Genomic DNA, 25,356 nt, shown 5'->3' with positions numbered 1-25,356 from the left:
CTGATGCTGGGAAAGATTGCGGGCTGGAGGAGAAGTGGGTGACAGAGGATAAGATGGCTAGATGGCATCACCAACTCAATGGACATGAGTTTGTGCAAACTCTGAGTGATAGTGAAGGACAGGGAAGCCTGGCGTGCTGCAGTCCATGCAGTCACAAAGAGCTGGACACAACTTAGCGGCTGAAGAATAGTAGCAACTTGCAGAGGAACTGTTTCATGCTGTGGTTCTTTGTGTTATTGCCTCTGGTCCCTGATAATAGTGGGCTGTTTTGTGAGCCACATATGCAGGTCCCCGCAGTGTGTCTTTGAAGAACTAGTTTCCTTTGTTGTTCTTCCTTCTCCAGGGCCTGTGGCCAGGACCACCTCTCCAAGAAGCCTTTGAAGTTTCTCTAAGCAGCATTTTCTTTTCCAGCCAACAACAGCCAAAGTGGACTATTTGCTTTTTGGAGGCACTTTTCCCCTCCTCCCTGTGGCAGAGTTTTTTTTTGAAGGACAGATCATATAGGTGAAATCTGAGCCCTTCAAGCTGGGACTTGCTCTCCTCTGAAGGACACTCAATGGGGACAGGAAAATTATGCAGACGTGGGAGAACCCAGGGCATCGTCCTCTGCCAGCCTCTACATCATGGAAATATGCCAACTACTTTAAAACTTCTAAATACAAACACGTGACTCTTAAAAATAGCTTATGTGACAGGAAAAAATGTTTCACAAACTTTTTTTTTTTTTCAATTTTTTTTGGTGGTAAAATATACATAACATGAAATGTACTATCTTAACCATTTTCTCAGCGTCCAGTTCAGTGGCATTAAGTACATTAACATTGTGCATAACCATTAACACCATCCATCCCCAGAAATTTTGTGTCTTCCCAAAATGAAACTTTGTCTCCATTAAGCACTAACTCCCACCATTCCTCTCCCCAGCCTTTGGTAACCACCATCCTATGTTCTCACCCTATGAACTTGACTGTTCTAGGAGACTCATATAAGCAGAATCCTATGGGAATTCATGCATTTGTGACTGCCTGATTTCACTGTCATCCACATTGTAGCATCTGCTTGAGTTTACTTCCTTTTCAAGGCTGCATAATATTCCATCATGTAGATTAAAGAGCCCATTCTGTTTATCTCTCCATCTGTTGAGCAGCACTTGGGTTGCTTTGACTTTGGGCTACTTGGAATATAATTCCACAAACTGTTAACGTGAAATTAAAGGCTTCATCAAGATATGGTGCTTATGCAGGCTACTTTGAGGGTTGTGCTTTAGCTTTCCGGGCAGGGGACTGGAGTGTATACTTACCCTTAGGGGCTCAAGTGGTGAAATCAGAGAGTTGAGTTACATGAGCTCAGTCATGTCCGACTCTGCAACCCCATGGCCTGTAGCTCACCAGGCTCCTCTATCACGGAGTTCTCTAGGTGAGAATACTGGAGTGGGTTGCCATTTCCTCCTCCAGGGGATCTTCCCAACCCAGGGATCAAATCCGGGTCTCCTACATTGCAAGCAGGTTCTTTACCATCTATTAGACTATGTTGTTCTCTGTAGCAGGTTTTCTAGAGAAAGTGTAAGAGGTAGTAATGTGGAGGAAAAAAATGTAGAGATGCTGGAATGAACAAACTATTAATACTTAGTTGAGTGAAGGATTCTTTCATTGAGGATTTCTTCTGAGCCCTTCAGGTGCTAAGGCCCTCCCCCAGAGGAGTTGTTCTGCTGGTGCCAACTGGGAAGAGGAACTTGAGAGATGAAGGAAACACAGAGAAGGGGGCGATAGATATGCCAAGTGAAGTGAAGTCACTCAGTCGTGTCTGACTCTTTGCGACCTCATAGACTGTAGCCTAACAGGTTCCTCTGTCCATGGGATTTTCCAGGCAAGAATACTGGAGTGGGTTGCCATTTCCTTCTCCAGGAGATCTTCCCAACCCAGGGACTGAACCCAGGTCTCCCCAGTACTTAGTTGAGTGAAGGATTCTTTCATTTAGAATTTCTTCTGAGCCCTGCAGGTGCTAAGGACCTTCCCCAGAGGAGTTTTGTTCTGCTGGGGTAAACAGTATGGTGCCAACTGGGAAGAGAAGCTTGAGAGATGAAGGAAACACAGAGAAGGGGGAGAGAGATATGCAAAGTGAGGATGCTTCAAAGTGGCCCCTTGGGAACCAGAGATGCAGAGAACAAACAGGAGGTTTTCCAGAGGACGAGGATGCGTGGCATTTGAATCATAGTAAAGAGTTTGGATTTGCAGATGCAAGGAGCCTGGTGGGCAGGGCATGAGCCATCATGGGTATGGAAGTCTAGGTGTGGGGTGGTGGTGTCGAAACAGACCAGCTGTACCTTAGCCTGGATGGGGGTGAGAAGGGCTTGGAGACCTCGTTAGGAAGACTGAACTTTCATCCTGTAGGATGGGGAAGCTTGAAAGATTTTTCCCTGGAGAGCAACACAGTTCAGTTTCCCTCCAAGAATGATAAATGTGGAATGAACAGCTAGATTCCAAAAGACCCGCAGTGAGCCTCTTTATGAGCGGAAGTGCCCTTGCTGTCTTATATTACACTGAGATTCCAGTACTGTTGCTTCTAACTCTTGAGACCTTCCTCAGGGTCCCGACTGGATGACTGGCTGCCTACCTGCACTGATACAAATAGCACCGATACCAGCTGCTGTTTGTAAGCTGCACGTTCTGTCCTCTTCCCTCCCCTTACCGCTCTCTGGTCTCTGGCTGGCCCCTCCCAGGTCCGAGGAGAATTGCTTCGGGAGAGAGTGCAGCAGCTGGAGGCCCAGGAGGGACTCTTTGCCGAGTCCCTTGTCTCCCTGCAGTTCCAGAAGGCGGCGAGGATGGCCAGAACCCTATGGGTGTACACCGCCCTCCTGAGCATCCAGGACCTGCTTCTGGAGGAGCTGAACTCATCAGAGACCCTGACCAAGTCAGCCTGCATGCAGATCCTGGAGTCTCACAGCCCGGTGAGTGCAGGACCCAGGAAGGAAAGGATGCCTGCTACATTGCATCCCTCGGTGGTTCTTTCTGGTGACTGCCTCCATTTCTCCCACCATTGGACGGGTGATCCGCCGCCCTGTCTCTGCCGAGGGGTCCTGGGGAGGGCTGAGTGAGGTAACTTACATGGGAGGCTGGTGCACTGTTGCTGCCCAAGGCTTCTCTATTTCGTTGCCTTCAGAAGCAAACCTTTTAAATGTTAGCATTTTTAACATCTGGGAACCTGGGATTCCTTTTGCAGCCAGCAGCTGTTTGTTTCTTTGATAGTGCTATGAAAAGTAGAGAGAGAAATGGCAACCCACCCCAGTATTCTTGCTTGGAGAATCCCATGGACACAGAAGCCTTGTAGGTTCCCAGTCCATGGGATCCCAAGAGTCGGATACGACTTAGCAACTAAACCACCACCACCATGAAAAGTAGATGTGTAGCTTTCAATGAGGGCTTCCCAGGTGGCGCCAGTGGTAAAGAACCCACCTGCCAGTGCGGAGATGTAAGAGATGCATGTTGGATCCCTGGGTTGGGAAGATCCCCTGGAGGATGGCATGGCAACCCACTACGCTGTTCTTGCCTGGAGAATCCCATGGACAGAGCAGCCTGGTGGGCTACAGTCCGTGGGGTCACAAAGCGTCGGGCATGCCTGAAGCAACTTAGCACAGCTTTCAGTGAAGGGTGCCTTAGATGTTATGAAGTATTGGATTTGCTTTTATTTTCAAAATTTTAATTATTACCATTATTTCTACATGCTGCATGTTTTCAGGGTGTGGAAGGTATATTCATAACACAAAAGCTAGCAACGTAACTGCTTTGAGGACTAATTTTAGTTCCTGTATGTGTAATTTTAGAATTTTATGTATTATTATAATAGTCACCTAAATGGAACTCACATTTATTGAGTGCTGTGTGTGTGGCAGGAGAGCACTAACAAGCTGTGTGAAATGGGCCTGCTCTCATTTAAGCATTAATAATTCTTTACTCAATCATGCATCTTAAGACGATCGCTTAAGCATGATTAATAATAAGTTGCAATTTTATGCCTTTTTGCAATTATGTTCTTTGTCAGACATTATGTCAGTTAATCATTGAGCCATGCTGTGAACTCGGTAGTGTTTCTGTGCCCAATTCTCAAGTAAAGAAATGAGATTCAGGCAAGTGGCAGGTCAAGCTTTTTCCAAGCTTTTTCCAAGTTTTTCCAAGGTCCACAGAGCTAGTAAGTGAAATCTGTTATTTTCTGACTTTAGCCCCTGGGTCATGTCCACAGATATCTCAGTTGATCCTGTTGATGGAGGTTCCCATTTCTTCATAGAAAATCATAAATAACAATAGACTCTGAAGCATTTGCGCTTGGTCACTCTGTGCTTGGTGTCTGACTCTTTGTAACCCCATGGACTGTAGCCTGCCAGGCTCCTCTGTCCATTGGATTTCCCAGGCAAAAATAGTGGAGTGGGTTGCCATTTCCTTCTCCAGGGGATCTTCCCAACCCAGGGATCAAACCTGCATCTCTTGTGTCTTCCACATTGGCAAGTCTTCACTACTGTGCCACCTGGGAAGCCCAGATTCTGAAGAGTCCAGGCTATTTTTCCAGCAAATATAGTGCACCCTGCACCATGAAACCTGCTTGTAGGGATAGGAAGGAAGGGGAAACCTTTTGGATATCCCAGCACAAAACATCCGACACTGGATAAATAAAAATAAATATACTTTTTCTTGCTTTGTGAGTTCACAGTAGGATGAGGAAAATCCCCAAGGGATGAGGATAGCTTGGAAAATCTGAACTCACAGAAAGAGATGAATGCAAACCCAGAGGCTGAAATCCAAAAGCAAAGGGAGAAAACCAGGACCTCCAGGGTTTGGGGGGTTAATTTGAAGGACCAGGAGGCGGGGCTGTGGGATGTCCTGAGGAGTAGAGCAACCAGTGCGGTTGGTGCAGAGGGTGGGTGGTGAGGGGAAGCCACTTGTGCTCAAGGGAGGCCCCAGGATCACCTGTCCATCTCCAGCCCTGCCAGGGTTGGGGGCGGGGAGTCCCGTCTGTGAGTTTGTCATCAAAGGTTTCTGCTAACAGGACAAAGGAATTAAAAAACACTTTAGCCATTCAGTCAGAAAATCTCCAAGGTGATGAATTAAATTAGATATGCAAATATCTGGCAAGATTGACCATTTAAAAAAGAGGTAAAGAAGTAATATCAGAAGTATAAAAGGCAGCATGACAATAGATGCCCTAGAGTTTTTAAAAATAAGAGAATTCTATGAGAAATAATTTTATGTCGGTGAATTTCAACATTTCTAAAAAATTACAGCTCGCCAAAATTGGCTCAAGTACAAAAAAATCTCCATAGTCCTGTTACCATGAAAGAAATTGATTCAATAGTCTCAGAATCTTCTGACACACACAAAAATATCTAACCTTGATAGTTTTATAGGCCAATTCCACCAAACCTTAAGATAGCAAAATTTTCCAATCTCATATGCAGATCACTCGGATGTTAAAAAAATTAGGGAATAGTCCTCATTTCATGAAGCTCATATAACCTTGACACCACAACCAGACATGACTAGTATGAGAAAGAATAATTACAGTTTAGTCTTACCTATGAGCCTAGATGTACAATTCATAAACAAAATATTAATGAATAATCCAATCATCTATAAAAAGATACAGCACAACCAGTATGAGTTTTTCCCAGGAAGGTAAGGTTGGTTTAACACTAAAACATGTATGAACAAAATTCATCAGATTAACAGATTAAAGAAACACAATTCCTGTGATTATTTTGGTATGAATGGAACAGGTAATTTATTGAATTCAGTGCTCATCCAATGTAAGACTCCTTAGCAAATTAGTAATAGGAGGAAATCCTGCAAGATATTTACCCAAACCCATAGGGAGTATCACCGCTAGGCGATTGGCATGGAGGCAAGGTCACCGCCTGGAATTACAGGTGAGGGAGGCGAGGTCTTCAGAGGAGGGGCAGGACCGTGGTCATGTGTCAAGTAAATACGGAACAAAGCAAGACACTAGAAGCCGCTGGCTTTTAATTCCCAATTCATCTCTTCATTATAATGAAGTATAGAGAGGAAGGAGAAGTTTATAAACTCTCTGAGAAAAACCTCAATTCAACCCTAAAACACCTAATGGCCCTTTTTACTTGCAACAACCCTCGTTCCTACTGGCAATTGGGTAGCACATCACGTACATTTTCAATTTGACGTTAAAGCCCTTTTGAGTGACATCAAAGCTTCCTTATTCTCGAATGAGCTCGAAGTAGAAGAGTTAATATGTCCTGAATTGGAAGCAACTGATGAAACTATGGATACAATGCTGGTTTGTTTGTTTGTTTTTTTAAATGAAGATTTACATTTGGAGGGAAGACAAACCTATCATTTTACACTTGATATTAGACTTTCATCCTGCAATTTGATCATTCTGGGAAAACCACTTTCCCATTGGGAATGGGCTTTTAAGCTGTTGCACATTCAGAATTTAAAAAGCATGAAATGAAATGCTTTGGAAGCAGTGATTCCTAAGAAAACCGTGTCAGGTTCCCTTCATTTGATGAAGCGTTTAGACTCATTCTGTGAAACTGGATCACAGAAAGGACATAACTGAATCATGGGGTTGAATGGCAATCATGGGCAGCTTTCAATGTGATGGTCCTACTCATAACACATCATGTGACCTCAGGCTAACTGCACCCACTGTATTTAATCCAGTTTAAGTTGCTTCGTGCGTATCTACTTTTCCAAGCCTGGACTGGATGTCTTCCTTTTCTGTCTTCTGCCTTACTGCCCACTCACCACCAGTCACTCTGTTGATTCTGCCTTAATTTTCTCACTTTTAACCTTTGCCCCCCAGCTTCGCTACTCAGACAAATCTGGACCTAAAAACAAAAAATCACACCAGTAGTAGCTCTCATCAGGGCCAGGGCATCGTGTTAAGTGTGTAACCTTCTGTCAGCCCCGAGATGTTTTTATTCCCATTCTACAGATGGAGTTGAGGTTTAGGACTTTTAACTCATTTTGCCACAGTCCCAGAACTGGAAATCAAAGCCCACACCTCCTGCTTGCAAAGCCCAGTTCCTGTTCTCACACCAATTTCCGCCTGCCTCCTTCTTTCCCTACTGCAGTTTCCTCCACCCTTCAGCCAAAGCAACATTTCTGAAAAATAAAAATAATTAGTGACAGCTCCATTCCCAGCTCCATATTTTAATATCTCCCCTCTACACCTCCCTCCCTCAGACCCTGCATTTTAGCCCTCGGACCTTCCTGAACACTTGAGATACATTCAGGCCTCAGTTCCTTTGAAGGACCTCTGTCTAGAAAGCTTCTGCTGCCAACCCTACAATCTCCTCTCTGGCAGCTGCAACAAGCCAAATGTTGCCTCTTCTGTGAAGCCATCCATGATTCCCTTGGGCAGAGTTGATTTCTCCTAGCTCTGTGCTCAAGTCACCCTCCATCTAGATTCCCTGAGGTGACCTGTTACCTGTCACTGTATCTGTGTTTGCACAACTGTCTCCCTCGCTAGACCGTGAGTTTCCAGAGTCTAGGGGCCATGTCTCATTCACCCCGGAATCCCTCATGCCCAGTAAACGGCCTGGAACTGTCTGTCATCATCATCATCATCTACCCATCTGTTCATCCATCCATTCATTCAACAGATGTCTACAGAGTGCTTTCCAGAGACAATGGGAGCAAGAGATAGGGCCCCAAGTTAGAGAAACCTGAAGTTACTCCTCTCTCAGGTTCTTGGGACTTCACATGTCCTTACGCTCTCTGCTCCTTAGCTAACTTATTTATAAAATGGGGTATTAACAAATTCCTAGTTTGTGCTGGTTTATGAAGATCAAATACATTAATTTATGTAAAGATACCATGAATCGAATCTAGTACACTGTGGAAGTTCGGTGCGTGCTAACTGCCATTATTATTGTTAATAATAAGATGATGCTGATTACTGTGACTCCTTCCACAGGCCAGGCGCCTGCTCCGTATCGGGAAGCTGCGGCTGCTGTTCAGTCACTCAGTCGTGTCCAGCTCTTGTGACTCCATGAATTGTAGCCCGCCAGGCTCCTTTGTTCATGGGATTCTCCAGGCGAGAATACTGGAGTGGGTTGCCATTTCCTTCTCCAGGGGATCTTCCAGACCCAGGGATCCAATCCAGGTTTCCTGTTTGGCAGGCGAGTTCTTTACAGCTGAGCCACCTGGGAAGCCTACTCCCTGCTGGGGAGTGGGATGAACAAGACCATCCCAGAGTCCCTGCCTTAGCATCGAAACTCTAGTGAAGAGAGCAGATTCTAGATTCAATTCTAGAAGTATATCTTGGATTCCATTAGTGCTAAGTGGCAGGGGTTTGGGGATAGGACTGACCCCTGGGAGAACCTGCCATCAGCAACTTAGAACCTGCAGGATATGTTTGTTCCCTACCGGGGTTCACCTGGTCTTGGAAAATCAAAGTGTGACATGCCAGCTTTCTGTGCTCTGCCTGTGTCAGGGACACTAGTGGGTGTGTTCCTTCCTTCCCCATGCAGTGGGCTGGGGCTGGCACCTCAGTGGAAACCTGGTACATGACCAGCTCCAGGCACACTGGCCAATCTGGTGAATAATGGGTTCGATGACAGTGGTTTCAATGACTAACCCCTAAAGCCCATCTTCCTGCCCACCCTCTCTTCCCCGCCTAAACAGACTGTGGATAGTCTCTTGTACCCAGGTTCTCTCACTCTGATGGCCTTAGGCTGCCAATTTCTTGTTTGGCCAGTGAGAGACAGTATAGCTTGGGAGTTAGGGCACAAACCAAATCATGGAGCCAGCTGACCTGGCTCCATATTCTTATTCTGCCACTAAAGATTTATGGACGTGCATGCTGAGTCCCTTCAGTCATGTCCAACTTTACAACTCTATGAACTGAAGCCCGCCAGGTTCCTCTGTCCGTGGGATTCTCCAGACAAGAATACTGGAGTGGGTTGTCATGCCTTCCTCCAGGGGACCTTCCTGATCCAGGAGCCAAGCCCATGTCTCCTGTGTTTCCTGCATTGTAGGTGAATTCTTCACTGCTGAGCCACCTGGGAAGCCCCCTGAAGAATCATATGGCCTGGCACATTACTTTTTCTCTCTGCCTCAGTTTCCACATAGGTAACGGAAAAGAAGTATGGTTTCCATGTAATTTTTACAAGGATTCAATGAGATGAATCTATGCAGGGCATTGAGAGCATTGCTGGGCATGACCTGAGTATGGTTGGTGTGAGGCATGATCCTCGTTTGCTGGTCCAGCCCAGTCTCCATCGTGTAGAATACATGCTGATACCCCACATACATATGTAACAGGTGTGAGCTGCTAGGCAGGTGCCATGGGCTGCAGGTGAGGGGGTAGAAATGCAGCCCTGCCCCCCAGGAGCTCACACTCTAGCAGGAAATAGAGCATTGTTCTAGTCTGCTTGTGCTGCTGTGTCCAAACACAATAGACTTCAGGGCTTAAATAACAGACATTGATTTTCTCACAGTTCTTGAGGCTGGGAAGTCCAAGATCAAGGTGCCAGCTGAGTCTGTTTCTGGTAAAGAATCTTTGTGGTTTGAGCACACAGCTGCCTTCTCACTGTGTCCTCATGTGACAGAGAGAGCTCCAATCTCTTTTTCTTCCTATAAGGGCACTAATCCCATCATGGGGGTCCCACCCTCATGTCTATCTAAACCTATGCATGACTGCTTGCAGTCCTGTCTGACTCTTTGCAATCCTGTGGACTGTAGCCTGCCAGGCTCCTCTGTCTATGAGATTTTCCCAGCAAGAATACTGGAGTAGGTTGCCATTTTCTCCTCCAGGGGATCTTCCCAACTCGGGGATGGAACCTGCATCTCTTGCATTGATAGGTGGGTTCTTTACCACTAGTGCCACCTGGGAAGCCCTGCTGACCCCTAAAGCTCACACCTCCACACCTCCAGGCGCCCTCTCACTGAGGATTAGGGATCCAGCGTATGGATTTAAAGGACCACAAGCATTCATCCAGTCTGTAACAGGAAAAGACTAGGGGTAGTGAGTGGGCAGTTGAGGAAGGGGAGTCTGTATCTCCCAAGGAACTTAGGGAAACTGTAGTAAGTCCCTGACAGCTTTTGATTACTGAGGCAACCATTTCGAAAACATCGGACTGAAATAAACAGGTTGCCAACTAAACAACTGGATAAAAGCAGACTGCCCCACGCATGAAGTTCCTGTTTCTGGGAAGTTCGGTTGACTTACGTACCTCACCTCTTGAGTGAACCTGCTTTGCCCTCTCTGCACCCTAATTCCTGCTCCTTTAAGTTCACCAACAGAGAGAGAACCAGTGACCTCTAGGCACCCCACCTTTGACCCCCAAAAAGGCAGAGCACACGGGCCATGTTCTTTTCTCTCCTTGTGACCCTGCTGTGTGGTGAGGTGTGCCATGTACCCTCCAGAATGTGTTCCTTGTTTTCTCAAGGTCCTTGATGGTTGTGGCTGAGGTGTTGTCCCAGTGCGCAGGCACAAGCTGCTAACTTTGTAGCATGCTTCTCTTCTCTGACATCTTTCTATCCTTCATTTTCTAGTGTCTGTTTAATATTTAATTTGTACTGAAAGTTTAATACTGAAGTTTTACTGAAAATAAAAATTTTCAGCTTTTTTATTTTGAAATAATTATAGATTCACAAGAAGTCACAAAAATAGTCATAAGAATCACAAGGACTGGTCTAACCTCAGCATTGGCCCAACAGGGAAATGTCTCTGGGGGCTGCCACAGGGAATGTGGACCCAGGTGAGGACCCCCAGCAGCTCCAGCCAGTAGCGTCATGGACTATGGCTGAGACCAGCACAAAGCACTTTCCCCAAGGAGGGCCTTCTAAAGCCAGTCCTTGAAAGAAGCCTCAGAGTTGGCCAAGCAAACAGGGAAAGGGCCTGCAGGTAGGGGCACAGCATGTGCAAGGGCACGAGGTGTGAGAGACCTGGAAGCAGTCTCATGTGCTGTTTGCACAGCTGGATGGCAGGGGGTGGACAGTGATGGGGAACACATGTCCACCCATGGCTGATTCATGTCAATGTATGGCAAAAACCACTACAATATGGTAAAGTAATTAGCCTCCAATTAAAATAAACTAATTAATTAAAAAAAAAAGAGGAGGTCCTGCCAGGCTTGCAGCGCCAAGCTGAGAGGGGTGGATTGCATCCTGCGGCCCACCTGCCTTGTGCTCAGTACCTGCCCCTCTGTGTGCAGGAGCTCCAGGAGCTGGAGAGAAAGCTGGAGGACCAGCTGGCACACCAGGAGGCGGCCCAGCTGCAGCGGGCACTGGACAGTTGGCAGCAATGGGCAGGTGAAGGACCTGCGCTTCTGCAGGAACCAGAGGAGACAGATTCTGAAAGGCACGTCTCCGCTGTCCTGCAGCGAGCCCTTAGCAAGGGTCAGAAGCTCCTGGAGCATCACCAGCAGAGGTAAGCTAAGGACCCAGTGTACGACATCTTCTTTACGCATTCATCTGTGGACGGGCACTTAGGTTGCTTCCATATCTTGGCTATTGTAACTAGTGTTGCAGTGAACACAAGGGTACATATATCTTTCGGAAAACACAATTTTTAACAGCTTTGTAATTTTCCACTGTGAAGAACAGGGTGAAAACTATAATACATAGCATGACTCCATTTTTGAAAACACAAATTCATTGAAAGAAAATAGGCCAGACTGTAATAGATGTGATTTCTGTGTGGTGAGATTACAGGTGACTTTAATGTGTTTGATTATGCTTTTCTGTGTAAACACAACATCAAAGCACAATTCTGTTCCACTGAAATAATTGCATAAGAGGCTGATTCCGTTTGATCAGAGGAAAATGCTCAGAGATGTTGATTTGACTTAGACTTGATTATGGATTTTAGTATATTTAACACCTTAATGTATTCCATGCTTCATGGAGAAAATTGCTGTTGATCAAGCTTTTTGTATGAGTTGTACCCTCACAGGGTTTAGATTGTATTAACCAGCAAGAAGGCAGGATGGATAACCTAGGATACCAGCTTTAATTGGCTGAGGGGATAGACTGGGAAGACCACCTTGTGGGGAAGTCAAGAAGCCTGATGGAGACCTCATGTGATAAGGTGCCACCCAGCTTCTGTGGTCAGAGCCAGGTCCACCCTTGGGAGATGATTCTGGGCCCACTTCAACACAGGAGCACATGATGAAGACCCCAGACCTTGGTATTCTTCAGCACCAGGCATGACAGCTAATACTGAGAGTTTTCACATCAGGATCACCATTGGAGGTCAGAGGGAACAAAAAGTGCCCACTGTACTGAGCAGGCATCTTGAGACTGAAAAGCAAGGCAGGCAGCTCCATTTAACCGATGGATCCATTTATCTATGGTAACTTACTCATATAGTGGATCAGGCGGACAACAACTTAGAAGGCTTCACGGCTTCACTCTAAACCGAGGGGCCATTGAGACAATTTTATAATTAACCTAGGGTATGGGGTAGATCAGAGAAGGCGATGGCACCGCACTCCAGTACTGTTGCATGGAAAATCCCATGGATGGAGGAGCCTGGTGGGCTGCAGTCCATGGGGTCGCGAAGAGTCGGACACAACTGAGCGACTTTCCTTTCACTTTTCACTTTCATGCATTGGAGAAGGAAATGGCAATCTACTCCAGTGTTCTTGCCTGGAGAATCCCAGGGACGGGGGAGCCTGGTGGGCTGCCGTCTATGGGGTCACACAGAGTTGGACATGACTGAAGTGACTTAGCAACAATGGGGTAGATGCTTGGAAATGGGACGTGCGTTCCTAAGTCAAAATTTATGAATGGGTAACTAGTCTCGTGGATGCCAGGAATACTTCAGGGAAGGTTTTCATCCTTGTCTAGGGAATAACAAAGCACAGAGAATACCTGACCCTAATGATTATTAAACAATATCTATTAACTACAAAGCCTTTGATGACAGAGAAGTGATTCATTGCGCAGTCCTGGGTGGGTCAGCAGAAGGACAGGAAATACTGTAAGGGCCCAAGATGACATCAGTTATACTCACAGCCATGCAGAGCACAGGCTGCCCTTCAAAGCCACAGAGAAGTCTCCATACAGTCCCACAAAAGTTCTCACTTGAAGGAGCCCTCCATCCTGGTGAGCAGTCCCTGATTCATTTATTTGCGAGATAATCTAGCTAAAAAGAGGCCAGCTTCTTCTGGCTATCTCTTTTGATGGATTTTTTTTTAATCATGTAGATTAGATTTTTGATACTTTGTTATTTAACCAACTAGACGGTCTTCTCATAGGATCACTTTATAACAACACTGAACTTATGGAGATTTTGTTTTCACCCTAGTTTGAGAGAGGAGCAAGAAGACAGTGTCGTGCTGGAAGATTTGCTGGAGAATATGGAGACTGACACCTTTGTGACCCTGTACGGCCAGGTGAGAACAAGTTCTCTGTGTCCTGGGTCCATCCCTTGCCAGCCCATAACTTGACCTCTTTCTCAGAGTCCACGTTTCCTCACCTGCAGGACACAGATGATAACAGGAACCTTGAGAACTGCTAAGAGGATTTGTGAAAATCCCTGGCCCAGGGCCAGCACCTAGGGGATATTCAATTGGGGTTACAGCAGCAGCAAAAACAACAGTAATCACTGCCCTGGTCAGTTTCTTCTCCGTGATAAGACAGGCACCCAAGTGGTCTTCTTTTCAGTCTTAAACAGGTTTAATATACACAGAGTAAGTTCTACCAGGAACAAAGTTAGTCATTGAAATCTGGGCCATATAAGGAGAATGCTGAGATTGCACACCACGTTTCAACCTTTCTGTGTTGAGGTTAGGTAGTCTCATTCTTGGCCAGAGCTGCAGCCCTCGTCAGCGTTCCTGAGACAGAGCACGAGGCTGTGCAGACGGAGTCATGTGCAGAGTTACATAACTCTACTAGTGGTGTTTTATGTGCATTCCAAGGTGGGCTTCCTGGTTTCTTTGGGTCTCAGCAAATGTGATTTGTGACAGTGGCTTATGCCAATCACAGGCCATTGGGAGGTAGGTGTTGCTGACCTTGCTTCAGTTCAACGATGTCACTGTTACACTGATTCTTCCCACCTCTCCTTGAAGTTCCAGCTGCTGTGTCTGTGTTCATGTGAAGAAGGTAAATGTAGAACACAATCACTCTGCTGTCTTTTCTTTCCAAGAAAGTACATGCCACCAAGTCTCTGAAGCAAATTATACTCATGTCCTGAGGAGACGCGACCCATGGATCCCTGGTTGCAAGGGGGGCTGCAAGTTCAACACTTCCTTTTCAGCCTCCAGAGAGAGCCAGCAGGGAGCAGGGGTGGGGCACTTTCCAGTGTCAGCCAGCAGAATTGGCCACAACTGTCCATAGGCACATGCATCTTCTCACTTGTATTAGTTTCCTATTGCTGCTGTAACAAATTACTACCAATTTAGTGGCTTAACAGAACACAATTTATTATCTGCTTGTTCTGTGGGTCAGAAGTCCTGCATGGGCTTTGCCAGACTAAAATCAAAGTGTCAGCAGGTCTGTACTCCTTCTAAGGCTCTGGGAGAATCCGTCTCCTCCTCATTCCAGTAATTGTCAGAATTTGGTTCATTGTGGTTGTAGGACTGAGGTTTTCATTTCCTTGCTAGCTGTCGTCAGCTGGTGGCTGTTACCAGTTTCTAGAGGCATTTTCTTAGTTCATGGCTCCCTTCTTTCATCTTCAAACTCAACAAATCACATCTTACTGATGCTTCTTCCATCGTCATCACATCTCTCTCTGACCTACCATAGCAGGAAAAGTTCTGTGCTTTTAAGGACCCATGTGATGATGAGGTTGGACTCATCTGGATAATCAGTCTAGGATACTCTCAGCTCATGATCATTAAGCTTCATCACAAAGTCCCTTGCCATGTAAAATGATATATTCACAGGTTCTGGGATGGGGCATGAACACCTTCCAGGCCATTATTCTGCCAGTAACACCAGACAGGAAGACAAGGTTAAGCATCAAAGTGAGTAGTAAGTCTAACATGCTTCTTTCTCTTTGACATGAGAGCTGACCTGGGCTTTCTTGATATTTTCAGCAAGGGAGGAGTACCTACTCATGGCAGGACCCAGGAGAGTACTTGCCATTCACCTCACTGTCTGGCAATTCTACCATCATCCCCTTATAGACAGGTCCTCCAGAGGGGACATTATTGCCCGAGTTCACATTGAGGAGCCCGGTGGAGCTAGAATTGGAGCCCACATTCTTCTACCCCACATCTCTTAGCTTGAGCTCCAGACTGGGGATGGGGGAGGAAGCAGAAGTTTCCAGAATACCTGTTGTGCATTAAGTATCATCCTAGGCACTCATGTCAGTTATTCATTTAATCCTTGCAGAAAGCTGGGAATCAGGGACTATCTTCTCTATTTTGCAAATAGAGCAACCAAGGTATGAATGGGTGGCTCCGGGTTCCAGGGCTCACTGTCCTCCTTGGAGCTCAGGACTCGGCCTGGGGTTGGTGACTACACAGATGTGCTCTTCCTGCTGTGTTGCCCTGCAGAGCACATGCTGCTCCTGGCCTGGGTCTCTGTGGGAACTGAGCCCTCTCCCACACTCACTGTGATTCCCCCTCTTCTTTGTTACTAAGAGACTTGACAGATGGCCAAAGGGTCATGTGTACAATATCATCCAGGTCATCCCTAATTTGTTGGCTCTTTTAAACTGTGAACTCTGCTAAAGAACTGGCTCTGTCAGGAGTAAAATGCTGCTGGGATGGAAGCCTTGAGCAGCAGGAATCATTTAGGAGGGTGACTTTTCTCTGCACCCCCTCCCCATCCTGTGCCTTGTAGAGTCCCCCAGCAATGTCTACTCAACTTCATTTCTTTCTTTCCCGCCCTTGTGTATTAGTGAGGGTTTTCCAGAGAAACAGAAGCACAAAGACTTGGGAAAAGAGGGAGAAAGAGGTTTACTTTAAGAAATTAGCATATGTGATTGTGGAGACTGGCAAGTCCAAGTAGGCTGACAATATAGAACAGCAGGCTGGAGACCAGGAAAGAGCCAGTGTCGCAGTTCAAGTTCAAAGGCCCACTACTGGCAGAATTCCCTCTGGCTCAGGGGTCAGTCTTTGTTCTGTTCAAGCCTTCACCTGGTTAGATGGAGCCCACCCACATTGTGGAGGGCAATCTGCTTTAAGTCCACTGACTCGAGTGTTAATCTCATTCAAAAGCTACTTCACAGATATATCCAGAATTATGTTTCTCCATATAAATCTTGGCACTGTGGCCCAGACAAGCTGACCTATAAAATTAACCATCACTCCCTTTGTAGAGGAGTCCTGTATTTTGCCTGTTTCCTCTTTGTACCAGGCAAGAGAATAACCAGGGAAACCCAGTCCCCCTCCCATTCTTTCTACTTCTTCTAAATACTCCTCCCCCTCTTCCTCCTCTTCCTTCTCCTCCTCCTTCTTTTTCTTCTTTCCCCTGCAATCTCTGTCTTTCTCTCCCTCTCCCTCCCCAACCCTCCCCTGCCTCTATGTGTCTTTTGTTTTATTTCCTGCTTATTACACTACCTTAGGGACAGCATAGTTCAAATTACAAAATTTGCATGAAGGATCATTTCCACACGAGCACCCATGTTTTCATATTTATGCAACTTTGCCAACTCCTCCTTCTTCTGCATATTTATGACAATGTCAAAATAACACTCAAATGCCTGCTCTGTGCTAGACACATCACACATCATCCAAGTTAATATTCACTGTTGCTCTGGGGGCCCTGGCAGTGGGAAGAGCCTCCCCTAGGCACTGCTGCAAATCTATCACTCCTTCTGTGATGGCAATGATACCAACAGCAGTGGATATCAGCCCAGTGTTGAGGAGAGGCATGGAGAGGATCATCACTGGACAGATGAAGAAACTGAGGGTCAGAGAGGTGATGTGACTCAGCTAAGGTCCCACAGCCACTCAGTGGTGGAGCTGGTTTTAAATCAGTTTCTCTTCCTTTAAAGGCAAAACTAATACAATTATGTAAAGTTTAAAAATAAAAAAAAATTTTAAAAAAGTGCTACTCATTTCATGCTACTGCACCATTCCCTTTGAAGCAAAATATTTCCTAATTGTTTTGTGAATAAAATGGGAAGGGGGAGCTCATTTTAAAATGAATGGTACTAACTCAGCAAGGCAGAAAGTTTCCTTGTGCTGTGGAAAGAGGTTGGGACCCCACCTGAGGTCTTCACTGAACTCATCTCCTTTACTCCCTCGAGGCTCCAGTATGACTTGTAGACAGTAGAGTGGAATTCTTTTTTAACCACATATAATATGACTTAGAGTCAGCTTAACATCTTCTGAAGAGGCTTTTTTCTTGAATAAATATCGACTGTGCTCCTAGTAAGTGGCAAGTGCTATCCTAGGCCCTGGGATTTTAGCAGCAAAGTAAACAGATGAAGCCCAGGCTCTCAGGAACTGATATTCTAGTGCATAGAGCAGGCAAGCAACAAAATAGATACATAATATATATATTATTTTGTATGGATTATGATCTCATTTTTATAGTCATGTCCGTCTATCCACCCATTGTCCATCACTCCATCTGTCTGCCTCTCCTTTCATCTCTTTGTCCACCCATCCATCCATCTATCCATTCATCCATCAATCCACCTCTGTCTATCCATCCATCCACCAACCATCTCTGCATCCATCCATCCATTCATCTGCCCATTTGTCCACTCATCATCTATCCATAAACTGTCCATAACCCATTTATCCATTCATCCATTTATTCATCTGTATAACCCATCCATCCATCCATTCATCTATTTACATACATGCCTAGAAAGATTCCTAGAGTGTGCTTTGCCTAATGCTACTGATAATTATTTCTGGGTAGTGGCACTTGGAATTATTAACAGAATTTTTGTGCTTTTCCCAGGTGGCACTCATGGTAAAGAACCTGCCTGCCAACGTAGGAGACATAACAGATGCGGGTTCGATCTCTAGGTCGAGACGATCCCCTGGAGGAGGAAATGGCAACCCACTCCATTGTTCTTGCCTGGAGAATCCCATGGGCAGAGGAGCCTGGCGGGCTACAGTCCATGGGATCACAAAGAGTCAGACACGACTGAAGTGACTTAGCATGCAACACACTGCATCCCTAACTCCTGGCCAGTTCTGCTCTGTTCTCCATCCCTATGTTCTGTCAACTCTGGTTATTCACTTGGAATCATACAGGATATAAGTGTGCAGCCTGGCTCTTTCCAGGCGGTGGAAAGCCCTAGCGATCCTTCCATTTCTTTCACTGCAGACTGGTATTCTGTGGTATGGCCATAGTACAGTTTCTTTAACCCTCCACTGCTTTAGGGCCTTTTCAGTTGTTTCCATAGCCTGTGCTGTTCCCTCTGAGCCCTGTCACCTCACGGAACATGAGTAGGAGGAGAAATTACTAATTGGCCTGGCTGCAGGCCAGGGCTGTAACTATGATGAGTGAGTTGCCCTGTATCCAGGAGGATAGCTGGAAGGGATGGATGAAGGCTTAGGGAATGTCATGGGGAGCCAAGGCTGCTGACCAAATAGATTTTCTTGACGGCTCTGTAAATTTGGGGACATGTTTTCAAGACCAAGCTAATAAAGTATTTATCTCCCTGGGACAAAAAGTCCTAAGACCGTGATCCATTCAACCCTGCTGTTCATCAAGGTGAGAGCCGTGAGGCTCTGAGTCCCTGCGTTCACTCCTCCAGGAGCTGAGACTGGCGTCGTACCTGTCGAAGCTGACGATGCTGCCGGGGGGCACACTGCGCCGGCTCCTGACCGTGGCTCTGCCCGCAGCCTCGCAGGCCGAGCTGCTGGCGGTGCTGGACTCCGTGGGCCAGAAGCATCAAGACCACTCGGTGGAGAACGATGGCAGCAGGGTGCAGGCTGACCTGGGCAGGAGGGGGTGAGTGCAGGGTCGGCCGCTTTTGGAAAATGAGGTCCCATTTTCCTGAGAGAGAACGGATCGGGGTGGTGAGCCAGACCATGGGGCACAAGCACACCCGCCTTCCCAGGGGAACTTCCTCACTTAGGGAGCAGATGGCATCCAGGAGTGTCATCATGAATCCTGGAAGTCATGGCAGGCCCAAGGGTTTTGTCCACAGCTTCTCTTTTCATCACCGGTTCACTTCCCAATGGGATCTTAAGACAGTAGGTTTCCTTGGGCTGTAAATATGCCATATACACACAGTAAATGCATAAAGGAAAAAGGCAGAGAGACACCATGGTTCTATCAGCTGGAGCAACTGGCTATTAGCATTTTGTTACAATTCTTCCTCCAGAATGGGTTTGTCTCCTGGGTTGTATGAGTGTGTGCGGTGTGTGGGGGTGTGTGTGCGTGTATGTGTGTGTGTGCATGTGCATGAGCACACATGTATAGGAATCCCAGTATATACAGCCTTACCTCCTGCTTTTCAGAACCTTATAGCAGAGGCAAGTTTGCTTATTACCTTTCAGCTCTTGTCCGCGTGCAAACATCTGCCTAAGCATCTGTTTCAACACTTTCTGCTATTTTTATTAACAATTTAAAATTTCATGCTTTTCCCAGTTATAGAAACATCTCCATAGATATTATTTTTCATAGCTGCTTATTATTTTACTGAGGCGTGTAGCATAGTGTATATATAACTGTTACTCTATTGCTGACCATTTAGTTTGGGTTCATTTTTCCTCAATTGTGGATAAGGCGGCATAGATACTTTAGGATCAAGTGGCAGGTGTGCATTTTGTCAGTTAAGGGTCTTTATTAAGGAAAGGCATGAAGAGGGATGTTGGATAAGTATGGGGCAGCCAGCCAGTCCACTTGAGAGCAGAATTTATTAGGGGTGAGGCTGCAGGGAAAGCCATGACCAACCTGGAAAGTGCTGAAGGCCAGGCAGCAAAGCCCAGTCCTCAACGAGGATCCACAGGAGGCTAGGGAAGGGCGTCTTGATGCCCGTGAGTCTGTGGAAATGGCACGATTGTGTGGACATGTGTATATGCAGGTTATTTTCCCCGACTTGTAAGGGAGTCCCTGACTCACAAAGGCAAGGTGCACAGCAGAGGGCTAAGAGTAGGGCTGGGTGCCAGGAAGGGTGAGAGGGTGACACCAGCTGTAGGGGAGGGGAGGGGGAAGGATGAGAGGGTGACACCAGCTGTAGGGGAGGGGAGGGAGCCTGCAGCGCCTGGGAAGAGCAAGCATTCCTAGAGCTGGAGGGACCCAGCACGGGGGGCTGGGGCTGGATGTGAGTGTGCTCACAGGACTGGGGTGTGGGTGGGGTCGGGGCTGGGGTGGGCGTGGTCGGAGTTTCCTGTTTCAGCCTGCTTTCTCTAGTGCAATGCAGAGAACACACAGGCAGCAGGTACTGGTGGTAACCCTGGAGCAGGACTTTGCATGGTCACAGCTTGGCCCAGCGTGGATGAGGGTTCTTCACCACCGCTGCCCCTCCCCCGCTCTGCCTTCCCCATAGCCTCTCTCAGCACCCACTCCCCCCCCAACCCCCATAGCTGCACAATGTGAAGCAGCTGAGGCAGAGTATGAACTTGGCCAGAACCAGGCACCAGTGGACACTCGATCCTGTATTGACTTGACTTGAACCCAAGCCCGTGGACATCTTTACCCCTGTCCTGTTTGCTGTCCCTTCTTCAGTTGAGAATCACGTGGCATTCAGGCTCTCTGCCTTACCCTCCTTCTGAGCTTCCCTTGTACCTTCTCAATCTTCTTATTCATGTATTTATAAAACATGTATGAGCTCTTAGTGTGTCCACTGTCAGGCATCGGTGTAGGTGGGAGAGTAAGGGACAGTCCTGCCGCCCAGAACGTCCACTCTGGGGGAGGTGGACCACACACAAGCCAGCGCAGAGAGCTCTTTGCTTCTGGAATCTTCCATGCATTCAACTGCAGGGATGCTCAGACTCAGCTCAAGTGTCCCCACATCTCGGCAGCCTCCCTCTATCTGACCCATGTCATGTGCTACCTATCTGTGACCCCTGGCCTGGGGACCCCTTGGGGCAGAGACTGTGTCTTGACTTGGCCAGCAAGATGCTTGATCAGTGTTCACAGAGTGAGTGAGTGAGTAAATGTGAATACTCTCAGGGTTTTTCCTATCAGCCAAAGGTCATACTGAAGGAAGGAGTTCCCAGAGGGCTTTTTAGGATTAGGCATCACTTGAAGGTTCTGTTCTTTTTGAAAATATAAGAATGTCCCTTCTTGCCTTCAGGAAACACCAGGGTTGGTGGCAAGCCTTAGAGAGCAAACTTCGTGGAGAACTGATAAACAGAGGATTAGAGAAGATGCTCTGGGCTCAGAAGAGGAAGGAGAGGTATGAGGGCATCTGTTCAGGTGGACTGGAGGGGTTGTCAGCCAGGGTGCCCATGAGGCCAGAAGGGAAGGTGGAGGGGACCATGAAGGGAGGGTTACTATGGACACAGCACACTCCTTCCCTCCAGACAACATCTTTATTCGAAGTGGGCTTAGTTTATTTTTCTTTCAAGGGAGAGCATGAACACAGAGCCATACTACCAAAATGGGCTTAGTTTAAAGTGAAGTAAGTCAGACAGAAAGACAAATATCAAACAATAGCACTTACATGTGGAGTTTAAGAAAAATAATACAAATGAATGTACTTGTGAAACAGAAATAGACTCACAGACTTAGAAAACAAGCTTATGGAACCAAAGTAGAAAGGGGAGGGGAGGGAGAAATGAGGAATATGGGATTAAAAGATACAGACTACTGTATATAAAATAGATAAGCAACAAGGATTTACTGTATAGCTCAGGGAACTATAGTCAGTATCTCGTAACCTAAAATGGAAGAGAATCTGAAAAACAATACATACATAAAACTGAATCATTTTGCTTTACACCTGAAATAAACACAATATTGTAAATCAACTATCCTTCCATTTTTTTAAAAAAAGGCAAAGTGAGCTTAGTCTAGGAACTGAAGATAAGCCGCCTGCTATCAGTGGGAGAATGTTCTATCATTTATTAGCATTTTAATTGCAGTCTTTATTTTAACTAGTGGCTCTTTTTAAATGGGATCTCATTAGGAGAATTATTCCTTATAAAGGCTTAGATTTTATGGTTTACAAAGCCCTTTCTCGTCTTGTTGGACTGAGCCTGCCCGCTTTCGGAAAGTGGGCAAAATCCCACGGCCATGCTTTACCAGCTCTGGTAGGTCAGAAGAAGAGACCCCCACTGGTGAAAAGTAGCCGTGGGATTTGGGGGCACTGAACCAACCCCTCTATTTCTCTGAGCTTCCAGGCCACTGCTCTTTTCACTGTATTGAGTCCCTTTCTCTTTGAGCTGCGGTGGCGGCACACCTGGAGAGCAGAGGAAAATTGGAGGCAGGGTGGTTTTAGATCGCTGCAGACAACAGACTCAGGCGCTCACGGGTTTCCCACTAAAAATTTGGAAAAATAGTAACACGAGTGACAAGAGTTAGGTTAACCCGTTTTACCGTAACAGGTTAAATAGTGATAACCAAAATGTGCCATGGAAACAGTGATGCCCACAGGACGTGGGAGAGTCCTGCACCTTCCAGAATTTCTCAGGGTGAAGCCGTAGAGACCAAGCTGCCCAGAGAGTCCATGATAACAGTCCCAGAGCCATTGATAATGGGCTGGACATCAAAATTTAGTCCCAGAGGAATTAGATTAGGGTATGGCAACGCACTCCAGTATTCTTGCCTGGAGAATCCCAAGGACTGAGGAGCCTGGTGGGCTACAGTCCATGGGGTCGCAGAGAGTCAGACACGACTGAGTGACTTCATTCACTATTGAGCCCAAACCAAGAAAATTAAATTCAGGCCATATAAAGGGAAAGCGCTCCACCAAGGACTGGAAGTCAGGGTCCTAGGATGAGGTTGGGAGAGCAAAGGCATTCCTGGGCTGCACTGACGTCAGTGGTCGAGTGCAGATCAGGAGGACCCCGGGCCCATGGTGCTGGACCACTGTGCCCGCCTTTTCTCTGCCGCAAGGCGCTGTGGACGGGTGGTGGGAGGAGGACAGACTGCGAGTCAGAGGGAGCTGATGGAGCTGTCTTTGAATCCTTGTTCAGATGACACAGCTGCCAGGGCAGGAGTTCGTGGTGATGAGGTTGGAACCTCAAAGCCACTTCTCTTCAGGAAGGGCCCATGAGCCTACCAGTGGCCTCCAGTATGTCAGCCCGCAGTGACATGGCCTTGTCCTGCCCTGCTTGGGCAAAGGACCCTGTGGCTTTCAGGTCATACAGGGCTCTCAGAGGGAGTCAGAGCCATTTTCAAGTGCAGCTGGAACTGAGGGACTGGACCGCTCACAGGCAGGATTCCAGCAATCCTTTTATAGGATATTCCCCCAGTGTGCTGCTCTGTTCTATTTCAAACAGTTTACCTAACTTCTAACTGTTGCCTTACACTCAGATTTTACCAGCCTGTGTTTAGTGTGAGGCCCACAGGCAAAGGCATCATGGACAATGTATCCCAATCATCTGGGGGGAGACGGGAAGCTCTGACTTGTAGCATCTGTCAGGTTCCGTGGTGTGAAACACCCCCACCCTGGCTGATCGCATGCTGACAGCATGATGACAACAGGCTCACCAAACTCCGGAGAAGTGAACAGTCATGAGTCAGTGTGAGCTGTCTGCAGCCGCCCCTGCCATGGGCTTCAGCTAATCTCAGGGGCCACCCTGGCAACCACAGAGAAAACCCTTTAAAATTACACTTGACTGGGGACCTAGGAACCAAGGGGGAGTTTTCCTGGAGAACTCTGTCGGCACGCTCAGGAGAGTATGTTGCCAAAAATGTCCAGTCTGATTTTCTGTTCTCTCTTTAGCATATTAAAGAAGACGTGTCCCCCTCTCAGAGAGAGGGTGATATTCTCTGGAAAAGGAAGTTGGCCGCACCTGTCCCTGGAGTCCACTGACGAACTGACCCCGGTGCCCATTGTAGGGGCAGAAGCTGTTGACTTATTAAACACGGGTGAAAAGCTCTTTATCTTCAGAAATCCAAAGGAGCCTGAGATCTCACTGCACGTTCCTCCCAGGAAGAAGAAGAAGAACTTTCTGAATGCCAAAAAGGCTGCGTGGGCCTTGGGCATGAACTAGCCCAAAGGGAAGTTTCTAGAGTCTGAAGACACAAAGATTTGTTTTCTCCTGCCCATCTGCATGTATGCATGTTTTATGTACAACTCGCAGGTATCGATTGTACATGAAGGAGACTGACACATCTCTAACCCTCCCCCTCTACCACCATGACTTTCGAGGACTCAGTTTAATCTGGTCCCATGAATTCCCAGGTGGCCCACGCCCTTCAGCATCACAAGGGACATGAAGAGACAGGGGACCACCCCATGAACCCTCACTGCTTTCGGTCCCAGCTCACGGAGGATCTGGGGGAGACCCCCCCAGCTCCCAGTTCACATCCCCGAAACACCTGACTGAAGTGTGGGCTGTGTGTCAAAGGGCAAGGCTCTCAGTTTTCACACTGTGTTTGTTACATATTCTATTTTTATCAAGGGAACTTTTGATTAATAAATGCATTTTATATAAAGCTGCTCTCAAGGAGACTCATTTTTGCTTTCTGTAGGAACCATTTATTTACTTATTTTTGATGTTTGTTTTATTTTTTAACTTTTTATTTTATATTGGAGTATAAGAGGGCATGGCAACCCACTCCAGTATTCTTGCCTGGAGAATCCCATGGACAGAGGAGCCTTGTGAGCTACATACTGTCCATGGGGTCGCAAAGAGTCAGACACAACTGAAGTGACCTAGCATGCATGCATAGCCAACTATGCAGAAGGACATGGCAACCCACCCCAGTATGCTTGCCTGGAAAATCCCATGGACAGAGGAGCCTGGTGGGCTGCAGCCTGTGGGGTCACAAATGAGTCAGACACAACTAATCGACTAAACAACAAATAGCCAATTAACAATGTTGTAATAGTTTCAGGTGGACAGCAAAGGGACTCAGCCATACCTATACATGTATCCATTCTCCCCCAAACTCCGCTCCCATCCAGGCTGTCACATAACGTTGAGCAGAGTTCCCCGTGCTACACAGTAGGTCCTTGTTGGGTATCCATCTTAAATATAGCACTGTGTGCATGTCGATCCCAACCTTCCTAACTGTCCCTTCCCCCATCCTTCCCTGCTGCAATGGTAAGTTCGTTTGTTGCTTTCTGTAGGACCCATTTATTTTTAGTCCCTTCTTAGGTTTTGCCCCTATGTTGTGATGTTCAGTAGAGGTTTGCCCTTCATCATTCCAGGTGCCTGAAGAGGTCCCAGCCCCTGGGCTGTACCATCTCCAACTCAAATCAGGAAACCCAGAAGCTTAAGGTCATAAAGCCGATAAGTAATAAAGTCAGGACTCACTGAAGACTTTACGGCCCCAAACTCTCGTCCCTTCTCCTGGACTTGGTAAATGGACACACACTTGCCCGCGCTTGTTTACCAGC

General features: G+C 46.8%; 1 protein-coding gene across 1 annotated transcript in view; it reads left to right on the top strand.

The window, feature by feature from the left end:
- Positions 1-24,452, top strand: part of EVC2 (Ellis van Creveld syndrome 2) — a 164,665-nt gene extending 140,213 nt beyond the window's left edge. Inside the window, exons 18-23 of the mRNA XM_010847786.1 lie at positions 2,720-2,947; positions 11,189-11,403; positions 13,285-13,372; positions 18,649-18,845; positions 21,139-21,240; positions 23,734-24,452. Coding sequence (XP_010846088.1) covers positions 2,720-2,947; positions 11,189-11,403; positions 13,285-13,372; positions 18,649-18,845; positions 21,139-21,240; positions 23,734-24,004 — 1,101 coding nt within the window. The 3' untranslated portion in view covers positions 24,005-24,452. The remainder of the gene's footprint in view (positions 1-2,719; positions 2,948-11,188; positions 11,404-13,284; positions 13,373-18,648; positions 18,846-21,138; positions 21,241-23,733) is intronic.
- Positions 24,453-25,356: the final 904 nt, after the last annotated feature.

This window comes from Bison bison, unplaced genomic scaffold, assembly GCF_000754665.1.
Source record: "Bison bison bison isolate TAMUID 2011002044 unplaced genomic scaffold, Bison_UMD1.0 scf7180017864255, whole genome shotgun sequence".
Lineage (NCBI taxonomy): Eukaryota > Metazoa > Chordata > Mammalia > Artiodactyla > Bovidae > Bison > Bison bison.
This window is presented reverse-complemented; position numbering and strand designations above follow the sequence as displayed.